The following is a 12,479-nucleotide window of genomic DNA, read 5'->3' on the forward strand; positions in this document are numbered from 1 at the left end:
GGGCCTCTATAGGTCTCACCAAGGATCCCTCTGGGTCCGATTCAGGCAGGAGGGGAGAGTGCGTCGAGCACAAGCTCCTAGAGCGGTCCAACAACTCCACGGAACACAGGCATGTGGTTACGCGCGCGAGCGAGCGCGTGCACACACACGTGTTGTGTGTACTACTCCGGCGCGATAGTATTACGCACGCTACCGCACGCACACAGCTTCCGTCTTACAGAGTTACAACATCGGCACGGAGACGCGCGTCGCTGGCGAAAAAAAGATTCATTGAGAGTTACGGTATTATACCGTATTTATTATAGGACGCAGAGAAGCACCCCGGAGGGATCTGTTAGAACCGTCTAATAACGTTTTTATGCGATATAACGTATAAATTCCACCCGCGATACTCGTCGAGTCTCGACTTTCAATTCTCGTTTCTTAACTGTCGATCTCGATACTCTGACCGTTAGTTATCAGAGGCTTTTTTCCTGAAAAAAATTGCATATGAAAAAATAGAGGGGATTTATAATATACTAGGATAGTATTTTTTATGGGACATTTTTTTAGAATACAGCCTCTATAGTTTTGGGGTCGTATTGGGGTCGTATATCTTGAAATGAGATGAAAATTACACACAAAAGTGAATAAATTCACTAAAATGTTTATAATTTCATTAATCAACACCTACTGAATTTACTTACTTTTGGAATTTTCGCTTCGTTTCAAGATACACAAACGATACTCTTGTCTTCAATTTTCAACCTTCATTTCTTCTTACTCGAATCTCGACTTTCAGTTTTTCTAATTTTTCAAGTCTTCAAGTTTTAAGTCTCGAATTTCAAGCTTCACGTTTCAAGTATACAGGCCTGGGGAGCCTCTTATGTGATGTGTCTCAAATTCAAAATATCAAATACTTCAATACGTTTTCTAAATTTTTTTTACCATTCAGTCATACTCACCCAAAAAAATATATTCTGCCATTTTTAGCGGTTCTCTATTAATGTTAGAGGATTTTCCATTTATATATGACTTTAAGAGGATACTCTACAAAATAAAAGAATTTCGTATAACCCTAAAGTACTGGATTTAGGATTGCGATCCTCTCAATACTAGAAGAATGCATGTACTGACATGCACGCGTACTATTGTAGCACGTAAATGACAAACCTCTTCTAACAAGTAAGCGTGCCACTAGTATTTTGTGTATCCTTTTACTTCAAAAGGCTATTCAAATTATTATAATACAATTTTCTATAGAAGAATTTATTTTTGATCATAGTTCAAGTGTCCTCATTTTTATAGATGAATACATGTTATAAATACATGCACCTGGTTAATGTAAGATTAATGTAAGATTTTTTGCTTAGAGGAAACGCTAAGACGAATTCCCCGCTTATCGGCAGAATATTTTTTTTGGGTACTCTATTACATCTCGTGACAGATTGCTTTTGTAAATTTTGCTAACTAATTTTATCTCATCATACATAAACAAGAAGACAAATCGTTTCTAACATTCCTTCGTAATCGAACTTGTATATTCGGTGGATTTTTTTGGCAAAAAATTTTTGCAAACATTACGCTTGAAACTTGCATTCGAAAGAGTCAAGAAGATACAATAGTTCGTTAACTGTCATCTTTCTCTCACTTCTCCCCTTTCTCTATGAATCTGTGAATCACTTGTAGTTATGCAGGTGCGCTGTTTCGTTACATGATGATGCCTTCTCTTTCTCTCCTGTGGAGTATCTACAATTCGCAATTGCATCATTCATTGTTCCTCGTGGAACACACACCAGAAGTTGATACCGACGCGAATACCGTTTGTAGAAGGATCGAAGTACCGCTCTAATTTCATGTACACCTAAGCCGAGATCCGCACCCGTTATAATCGCCGAGAGAACTTGTTCGAGGCGAGGAAAAGGAAAACTCCGAACCGGTATATTTTTTTCTAGATTCCACACCATCCAGTTCGTCATGCCGTCCTGTAAGAGACGTCTGTTCAAGGAGATTTCCTTTTCAGAAATGTTTACCGGAAATATTATACTTTATTTACCTACGATTAATTTCTTCGATAAATTGATTAAAAAGGCAATATCAATGTTTATGAGTAATCTAATGTCCATGTCTATCTAAAGTGATGTATATAGATTGAAAAATGTCAAACATACCTAAATATCATAAAGAATCAAAAGAACAAAGGATTTTTTGTTTTTATTTTTAAGCCGCAGGACAATATTGTTTACTGTAGTACCTGTAAAAGTTGTTCACAACTATTTTCGATATACGATAAAGAAAAAGTATTCTTATGTGCATAACTATGAGTAATTACAAACTGAGTCATTCCGAAGTGTAAAGGACGTAGAATTTTTTTAAGTAAAATTTTTTTTAAACTGATGCAACGCATAGCTTATTAAAATATTTTTACAATACCGTCATAATTTATGTATGCTCAGAAAATTATAGTTCTCAATGATAGAATACATTGAAAGCAGAAGGAAAATTCGTGCGCGACTAGAAAAAAAGAAATTTGTTTCTTGCAAACGTTCTTTAAAAATCGAATGAAATTTCGTACTGTAAGGAAAATTTTATATCGAAGGTGATCTATACAGAATGCGCTTTAAAAAAATTTTATTATAGTCAAGGAAAAGAATGTAACTCCAAGTATGCTTATTTAAAACAAATTCTCCAATTTGTCTTCCAAAAATTGGAAAAATTCTAGAACATTTTCGTGGAATATTAATATGTAATGTTCTACGTGTCACGCTGATTCAAACCGATTCGTGAAATAAGCGAGATGTCTACCAAATCAATCAATCGTCAGGCGTAGAAAATTGTTAAACATTACATTACGTGGCTGTTCAGATCACGATGAATTGTCCTGATCATTATTCCGTTAAAATCACTGCCACATTTGTCATGAAAAATAGCCATGGATAATCATTTCACGCTTTAATCAATTATATCACTGGAATCTGTTTATAAATGACGATTGTTACTCGATTCGAGTAACGATACATTTTGTGTTGTTACAGATTTCATGTTAACAATGATACAAGCTTCAAGACAGCGTTATTTTACCTTTTGAGGAAGATACATTTCTTTTACACTATTATTATATAATGTTCTTAAATTTTATTAACTTTCAATGTACACTGAATGAAATTTAAATTCTCTGTAACTGAAAGACTATTAATATGTACATGTTAACAAGATTTAAGTTTATAGTAACTGAAAAGTTAAGTGTATTGAAATTTAATACGTTTATGTTTTTTACATTTCACATTAACGCTTAAATTAATTTCTGTACATTATTTTATTCTATACATATACTTATAATTTTTTTGTTATTTTTGCACTTTAATAAAAAGAGAATATTATTATTATAAACTTGTAAGCAAAGATATGTAGATATATTTATAATTATATATTTTTGAATATATTCAAAAACTTCTACTCTTCTTAAAAATAATCTGAAAAATAATTAAATTAAATAATGTAAAAAGGCAATAAATGATTAATTATCAATTCAGTTTATAGATTAATTTCTTGAACTTGTTTACTGAAGTTTTGCAAGTGAATCAAAATTATAAAACTTCTGATTTCACTTTATCGTAAAAATATTAAATTAATATAGATCAAGAACGAAGTTTAAATTTTATGCAATAAACAACACGTCATAATCAATTAATGGCTAACCGGCGATAACCTGCTGTCACAATGTCGCGACCTAAATTCCCCTCATCTTGTCTTTCATAGTCAAACCTTATATTGAAGAACATCTTAAGTTCAGCCTTGAGGTGTCATGAACCAATCAGAGGGTCGCATTGGCGTCTTAAGACATTACTTAAGACGGTCTTGAAACAAGAAGCGACTATGAATACCGGCCTTAGAAATTTATTAATCAATTCTTAATCTTAAGGTAGTATTCATAGTTCGTTCTCATTTTAAAACCGTCTTAGACCATCTTAAGTAACATCTTAAGACATTACTTAAGATGATTTTAAAATGAGAATGAATTATGAATACCACCTTAAGATTAAGAATTGCTTGATAAATTTCTAAGGCCGGTATTCATAGTTGATTCTTATTTCAAGACCGTCTTAAGTAAAATCTTAAGACATTAATGCGGCCCTCCGATTGATTCGTGACATCTCAAGGCTGAACTTAAGACGATCTTGAATATAAGAACTGACTACCGGCTTATGAATATCGCCTTCTATTGATTCATGACATCTTAAGATTGTACCTAAGACGGTCTATGCTGATTCTACAGTGAGTCGGTAGTCGGAAATCTTAAGTCTTAATCAGTTTTAACCTAAATGAGTAACTATGCTTTTTCGCATCTACTAGTTGTTAGTTGTATAGCGAGTCGATTAGCTTTACTAATAGGAAGGAATAAAGTCGAATTTGGTCAATCTTAAGAAAATCGGTAGTCTTAGTCGTACAAGTTGGCTGTTGGCCAATTTCACTGATAAGATTTATGCCCGTATTCATAGTCAGGCCTTATATTTAAGGCTTCCTTAAATTTATCTTCGGATACTCTACAAATTATTTCATTGACTACTGAGCATCTAAAGATAAATTTAAGGAAGTCTTAAGTACAAGGTCGAACTATAAATACGGACATTAGGACTATCGTAGACTGACTCATTGTAGAATCAGCTTTAAATATAAGCTCCGACTACGAATACCGACCTTAATTATATTTGTTTTCCTGCAAGCCGCGTGTTTTGGTATGATAAATAAAATGTAAAATCACGTGGCATTTCGTCAAACCGGTTCCTAATTAGATTTCGATTAGATACGATCGCGCGGATCTGTCACGATTTTTCTCGGTAAATAGGAAAGCAGCTTGTATACGGCTACCGGCTCTCGCGAGCGAAACTCGTTCCGGTTGCTCGTTCGCAGATTTCGTAATTTTGGATTCCACGGCCGCGCGGACGAGCGAGTTAGTTTGACCCGAAGAACGATCGATCGGTGAGATACGAACACGCGAGCCGATAACCGCATGCAATCATAGTCATCGGCTGCATACGCTACACGCGGTAATACACACCTTCCTCCTTGTGAGCGCGTGTGCGAGTTATCCGAAATCTGAGCGGCGGCTCTTCGATCGGTACCGGGGAACGAACCACCTTAGCACCGTTGAATCACCAGAAAAATCCACCAGAAAAAAAGCCAAATGCACTTGAAAATTTCTCTCTCGTTATCGTACACTCACGCACAGTTTGCTGCGGGAATTTTTCTCCTTTTCTCCCGGTATATTCGAATGTACTCTGAAAGAGCAAACGCACATCAGCGGCGCGTGCGTACACGCTCCGATCTACGTCCGTTGAAGAATTCGCGTTCCTCTCTTTCCGTGCGAAGTCGTGAACCCGGCGTGAACCAAACCCGAGATCTGCGTCAATGCCTCAGCGGCCACGGATTTGCTCTTCGTTCGCTTCAAGCCAGTTCAGGCCGCTTCATGCGCAGCGCGCAGCCCTTCTCTTTACTTTACTCGCCCTCGACGTTCTTTCCCCCTCCGACGACAGACGTGTTCCCCACCCCATTAAAAAACAGGTTCCCCCACCTTATTGCCTGACGAACAAGTTTCCTTCTCCTCTCCGCCTGGCGAACGAGTTTCCCTACTCCACGTAGCAAACACGTTTCATCGTATCTACTTGTGATATATTAAAGGCTGCGTTCGGAAACATCACCCGAGTGCTACCGTGTATCCTTTTATCCTTATTATTCATCCACTGTTAAACAAGGATAAGATGATACACGGGGGCACCCAGGTGATATTTCTGAACGCAGCCTAAGGTACGTGTTCATGATGTGTACCTTCCAACAAGCGACACAGTGCGACACAGTGATCATGTCATCTTTGTTTAACATTGGCAAACAACAAGGATGTGATGATCAATTGTGATGTCAAATCGTGTCGCTTGTTAGAAGTCACACGATGTCGCTCGTCGCTCATATTGGTCGCGTTCAGCAGACTCAACTGTAGTGGAGAGGATTCGTGAGTGCTCGCTACTATTGGTGTATTCTTTTAGATCATCCAATAGCAGCGAGAGCTCACTGATCCGCTCCGCAACTGTTGAGTCTGCTGAAAGCGACCATTGGCTGCTTCTTTGACTATGGCCGGTATTCACAGTCAGATCTTATATTTAAGATTGTCTTAAGTTCAGCCTTGAGGTGTCATGAACCAATGAACGGGTCTGCAGGCCGATCCGACTGTCAACTCTGACTGCCGATCAATAATGGACCAATCACAATAAGACTGATTCAATGTGATTGGTCCATTATTGGTCAACAGTCAGAGTTGGCAGTCGGGTCGGCTCGCAGAGTCGGTAGTCTGATACAGGCTTAATGCGTTATGCTAGAATCTATACTCCCCGCTTATGCCTGGTTTATGCTTTGGTCTTAATCCTAAAATCCTAAAATTCAGCCAATGGAATACAGTTTTCCATTAAGATCAATTAAGACTGACAGGCCTATTGGCTGAATTTTAAGATTTTAGGATTAAGACCGAAGCATAAACCAAGCATTAACCTTCGGTAGAAACTTAGGTTGATATTCATAGTCAGATCTTATATTTAATCGTCTTAAGTTTAGCCTTGAGGTGTCATGAACCAATCAGAGAGCCGCATTAGCGTCTTAAAGGCCATCACACGTACAAAAATTTTAGTCGTAATCGTAAGGCCGTAAGCAAATCGGTCAATCACAGTGGAGCGTTTTAAAAATTATTCATGAATCGACAAATAAGAACCAATCACTCGGTGAGTAGGCTACATTCCGAAACCCATCGAAAAAGTGTTGCAACCTTTTTGGCCTTGACCGTACATCCAGAAGCACGACCGCTCACTGAGCGCTCAGTGAGCTCTTGTACAGTTAATGCCTTCTCAGCCTATGACATCACGTCCACTGGTGAGACATCGCGTTTATCTTCTCGGTTATTTTCACGTTCATGGTCATAGTTGGACAAATCAGACTAACCAATAGAGATTGGAGAAACTTGCATATTGTCGATAATTCCGTCTGACTACGACCATGGACGTGAAAATAACCGAGAAGGTAACGCGCAATGTCAAAACAAGGATGGAAGGCATTAATTGCGCGAATTGTATCTGTTTGGTCTATATTTTTAGCTCTAATGCGGGGTCTACAATAGAAGTCGTAGCAGTCGTAGGATCTTAAGTCGTAGAAAATTGACCAATCACAATCGAATATGAGAAGAATAATCAACTGTGATTGGTCAATTGGTTCTACATTAGTCGCATCGCAGCGTCGCAAGCATTGCGGTCCAATCAACATCAAGCTATCTCTGGTTGGACCGCAACGCTTGCGACGTTGCGATGCGACTAATGTAGAACCAGCTTAAGAGAAAGAGAGATACCATATATCTTTCTCGTATGATTTCGATAAAACTAGGGCGAAATCCATAGACGGTGCTCAAGATTCGAGATGAAGCCTGTTCTTTTTGGTTGAACTTTTGCACCGGTTCATCTTTCTCCTTTTCTCTTCAGGAGGAAAGAAGAAAAAGAAAGATGAACTGGTGCAAAAGTTCAGCCAAAAAGAACAGGCCTAATATATGCACGATTTTAACTCCACCCTGCAATCTCTCCTCCTCCTCAACTCTAAGCCAATAGCCATCCGGTACGCTTAGATTGCAGTGCCATCTATATATAGGTATCTATAGATACAACAATCGAGGGTCGGTTTTGGCCACGTGTCCCGAACACGCAGTTCGGCCTCCTTATCTCTATTCTTCATGATTATTTTTATCGCTATCGCTATTCCCTCACATTGGCTACGTTTACACCGTGCGTTAAGTCCGCTACCTATACGATAGGTGTCTTTGTTTAACTTACAAGATAAACAAGGACATCTATTGTATAGGCCTGGCCTATACAATATAGGCAGAGTAAGGTTTTGGAACGCAGCCCTGGTCGGCCCCTGGTTTGGTCAGTGTACTATCAACTTCGATCAAGTTTGGTTGTCAATGTCGATTCAGGATTGTCTAGCGTTCCTTTAACGTGGTAAAAAATGGCTGTCGTCTTTCTCAGTAACATTATATCTACACTTGATGATATTCGATCGCTAGAACAAATAAAAAGGTAAGTAAAGAGCATTGTGAAATCTTGATGATTAATCTTAGATATTCCGAAATTAAGAAAATAAGGTAATTTACAGTTTAGCTCCAGCACGTTAAAAATAAATAAAATTAAGCTTGTTTGATGCGTTTTTGCATGAAACGAAGGAATTTGGCAGAAAAAAAGTGTCGCTCTGCTCCGCGAACCGAGATATTAATCGTTAAAGTTTACGACCATTGAGGTTAGGAAATCTATCGCGCAACACTGAAATTATAATCCGTGTAGACAGTAGTGTTTATTGGTTCGGGGTGGCTATGCCGCAAACAAAAAAAATATTTTACCGTCTTGGGGCCTAACTGCCTAGAAGTTGCAGCCTAGACATTTTAAAGACAAAAACCCCTTTGGAATTCGGGATGTGAGGATAGTATTTCTAAAGCCTATTTTTAAAGATTGTTCTCACATCCCAGTGTCTTCATGGGTTAGAAATATTCCAAGCGGATATTGAGATACAACTTCTAGGCGGTTAAGCCTCAAGCGGGTAGGATATGTTATTTTTCTTTTGTTTGGGGCGGGTACGCCGCCCTGAACTAGTAAGCGCTACTTTCTATACACCTCACTACTACATGGGTTTTAATTTCGCAGTGTTGCGTGGCTGTGACAGATTTCCTAACCTCAATAGTCGTGAACTTTAACCCTACACAACATGAAATATTTTGAAATATTTTTATAAATCATTTTTAGAAATATTTCAATAAAATATTTAAAAAATATTTCGTAAATATTTGTAAAACGTTTTAGAATATTCCATTGAAATATTTCACAAAAATATTTTAGAAATATTGTAGAAACATAAACACAGGAAATATATCAAAAATTCTGATTCCTGGACATATTTATATTTCAGAAATATTTTATGAAATATTTCTAAATATTTCAAATCTTGTATGAAATATTTCGAAAATATTTCTGAAATATTTCATGCTGTGTGGGACGTTTAATATCTTGGTTCGCAGGGCAGAGCGACGCTTTTTTTTTGCCAGATTCTTTTGTTTTATACAAAAACGCATCAAACAAGCCTAATTTTATTGATTTTTAGAGTGCTGGAGCTAAATCATTTAATTACCAAGTAATGATATTACCTGACGGATATTTGTAATCAAGTATAAAATAAGAATATAAAATATTTTTATGTCAAACATAAAATTCTGCAAAAGTCTATTTTGAAAATAAAATCTTTTTTTCATTTTTAGTAGGAAAACTAGAATCAATGTAGCAGCCCTTACAAAAAATATCTATGATTTTGCCAAGAAGCAATCCTGTAAAAAAGAAAAATCTTATACAAATACGAATGCGTTACCAGAATTAGTCATAGAAGGCTTTGATGAGGAGCAAATTTGGCAACAATTGGAACTGCAGAATGAGAGCGGGATAGCACACACTTTAAGCGACATTTCAATTTTATCTGAAGGTAAAAAGTTGACGATACCAGTGAGCTCCAGAAAACCTGAACCTATACAGATTGAAAATGATAATTTAGCTCAAGAGGCTGAAGGCATGCCTGACGAGAAAAAATCAGAGGATGTAGATATTAAAAATAATTCAAAGAGAAAATATAAGAAAAAATCCTCCATTGTAGATGACAAATTTTTCAAGTTACAAGAACTAAATGAATATTTAACTAAAGAAGAGAGAAAAGAGAAACAAGGAAAAGACAATGCTGGATCTGATGATGAATCATTGGATTTATTTAATGAAGTTTCTGAAGAAGAAGATGGAGATAATATTGAGAAATATGTAAAATATGCAGATTTCTTCGATAGTCCTGAAAGTGAGAATGAGCAAGTTAACAAAAGCCAAAATTCAGATTACAATGACAGTATTAAGGATTCTGAAGAGGAAGGATCAGAAGAGGAAGAAATGGATCTTGACGAAGAAGATGAAGAAGATCAAACAGTTAAAAAAGTAAGATTCAATCTTACGAATGACTCAGACGAGACAGATAGCTTGGAGAATAAGGGGAATCTTAATAAGAAAGACAAAGAAGAAAATATGGAAGAAGATATTGAGCCGAAATCTACTTTGGAGGCTCGTCAAGAAAGGCTGTCAATGAAGATCAAAGAATTAGAAGATGAAGCGGTTAGCGAAAAACCATGGCAATTGAAAGGTGAAGTGAGTGGTCCAAATCGACCTCAGAATTCCTTGCTGGAGGAGTTTCTGGTTGTCGATGTGAACAGAAGACCAGCACCTGTGATAACAGAAGAGACCACTTTGAAACTGGAAGACATAATCAAGCAGCGGATTAAGGATAAAGCTTGGGATGATGTTGAGAAAAAGTTCAAGCCAGTCGAGACACCGTTAGAATATAAGAAAAAATTGATATTAAATCAAGAAAAAAGCAAGGAAAGTTTGTCGCAAATTTACGAAAAGGAGTACCTGAGGCAAAAGCAAACGTTAGATCCAGAGAACGATGTGAAAAAAGAGGAAACGCCACAATTGCATAATGAAATTCGACAAATTATGCGTTCTCTGATATCAAAATTGGATGCGTTATCTAATTATCATTATACCCCCAAAATGGTAAGATTTGTTATAATTTATATTAAAAATCAATCAGCTTATATGAATGTAATATAGTGAACAATATATAAATATTAATAACCAAAAAATACATATTTTAAGATAAATGTTTCTTTGTAAATAGAAACTATCCTTGTAATTTGTATAAATAATTTTTTACTCTCCTTACAAAATATTTATATTTTGAGATACTCTTAATAGTTTCCAACGTTTATCGAAAGACGAGGTAGCGCGTTTCGCACTAAATATATTTGAAGATATAATATGTGATAAGATACATAAAATATACGATTTTTATTTTAGGCTAAACCAGAGATTAAAATTATTAGCAATGTACCTGCAATTAACATGGAAGAAGTAGCACCTGTCACGGCTACTGATGCAACTCTATTAGCGCCTGAAGAAATTAAAAGTATTTATCGTATTATATTTAATAAGACTATCGCGTTGGTTTATGATTGTTTTTTTTTTATTTTAAATAAAATTTAAAAACTAACTCTTATTTCCAGTTAAAGAACGTGGCGATCTTATCGGTAAATCAGAACGAACGAAAACTGATATGAAGCGCGAGAGAAGACGAAAAAAATCGAGACAACGGGCTAAACAACAGGCAATAGAGATGAAGGATAAATTAAGAGCATTGCAACCAGGAATTGCTAAGAAGTACAAAGATAAGAAAGAAAAGGCTGCATTAGTTAAGAAAATAACTAAAGATAGAAACATTACAAAGTTAAATGAAACAACGCATAAAGTTGCAAAGTCCTCGACTGCATTTTTCACGCAGTTACAAAATCAAGTTAAAAATAATAAAATTAAAAAAGACAATTTGTCCAAGAAGAAAAATTAACGCTACTTCAGCTGTAAAACAGAAATTGTAAATTTTGTATTTTAAATTTAAATGAGATTTAGATAAAAAATTGTGTTATATTTTTCATCATTCCTTTTTGAAAATTTCATGCTGTTTGTTTATTATATCTTATTGCCTTTGTGTTGTGTTATCATCGAGTGTAATTGCAAAGGAACTAGCAAGAATTATTAAAGAACTTACTGCAACGTAAATTCTTTACACTCTGCGTAATGTAAGATACATATATATATATATACACTAAAAATATTTTTTATAGCTTTATTGCATGATATACGTATGCATTTCTAACACCCTTCACTCTTTAAATCATATTAATCGCGATTTCTTGTGGAGTTATAATATGTGAGTGGATATTGTGCAAAGGAATATATAACAATATGGATAAGGGATTTGTGAAGTAATCTTTTTCTTTGATAGAGACGAATTCATACTTAACATTTGTATATAAATATTGATGCCTGCATCAGGCCCAATATATTAGTTATTGTCAAAAAGTGATGGTACTATTCTCGTCACGATGTAGGATGATTAAAAAAATCATGCATATATGTATAGTTCGTATATTAGTGAAAAATGTTCCCAATTCATCATGATATGCTGCAATTTCGTTTCAATGTGCTTGTCAAAATTTGCTAAAACACGTACAAACGCGCTAAGTCACACGTGGTTACTTATAAATGCAATTATTCGTATGTGTAACATTATCTATATTTTTTTCTTTAAGAATCTAAAAACGTGTCTTGCACAGAGAAGCAAAGGTGGATTACACAATTTTTGTACATTGTCAATGTCTTGAACAATTTCTTATCGCGGTGTTGGTTTATGATTGCACTGTTTATAATTACAAAGATCTAAATTAAAATAATTAAGCTAACCTTATAAATCTAATGATAAGCTGGTATTAAAATTACCGTGATTTGTGTATAGATTTTTGATTGAGAAGTTTTTTAAAAATATTTTTTCTTATTGTTAGA

General features: G+C 35.7%; 2 protein-coding genes across 2 annotated transcripts in view; one reads left to right on the plus strand and one right to left on the minus strand.

Annotated features, from left to right (window-relative positions):
* kst (spectrin beta chain, non-erythrocytic 5 kst) overlaps positions 1-5,132 on the minus strand; it is a 73,244-nt gene extending 68,112 nt beyond the window's left edge. Inside the window, exon 1 of the mRNA XM_018446723.1 lies at positions 5,039-5,132. The gene's annotated coding sequence lies outside the window, so the exon portion shown is untranslated. The remainder of the gene's footprint in view (positions 1-5,038) is intronic.
* A 2,740-nt stretch (positions 5,133-7,872) lies between these two features.
* Positions 7,873-11,498, plus strand: LOC108721424 (U3 small nucleolar ribonucleoprotein protein MPP10). The gene is made up of 4 exons (XM_018445973.1): positions 7,873-8,084; positions 9,311-10,637; positions 10,941-11,049; positions 11,147-11,498. Exons 1-4 carry the CDS (start codon positions 8,014-8,016, stop codon positions 11,482-11,484), a joined length of 1,845 nt encoding a protein of 614 aa, XP_018301475.1. The 5' UTR covers positions 7,873-8,013; the 3' UTR covers positions 11,485-11,498.
* The last annotated feature ends 981 nt before the right edge of the window (positions 11,499-12,479 follow it).

Source organism: Mycetomoellerius zeteki, unplaced genomic scaffold (assembly GCF_001594055.1).
Source record: "Mycetomoellerius zeteki isolate Tzet28-1 unplaced genomic scaffold, Tzet1.0 scaffold105, whole genome shotgun sequence".
Classification (NCBI taxonomy): domain Eukaryota; kingdom Metazoa; phylum Arthropoda; class Insecta; order Hymenoptera; family Formicidae; genus Mycetomoellerius; species Mycetomoellerius zeteki.

Bases quoted from the DNA above. Each gene is read 5' to 3' on its own strand.
- LOC108721424 (XM_018445973.1), top strand. From the start codon at position 8,014: ATGGCTGTCGTCTTTCTCAGTAACATTATATCTACACTTGATGATATT. The intron at 10,638-10,940 runs GTAAGATTTGTT...TTTTTATTTTAG, and splicing joins ATCATTATACCCCCAAAATG to GCTAAACCAGAGATTAAAAT. The intron at 11,050-11,146 runs GTATTTATCGTA...TCTTATTTCCAG, and splicing joins AGCGCCTGAAGAAATTAAAA to TTAAAGAACGTGGCGATCTT.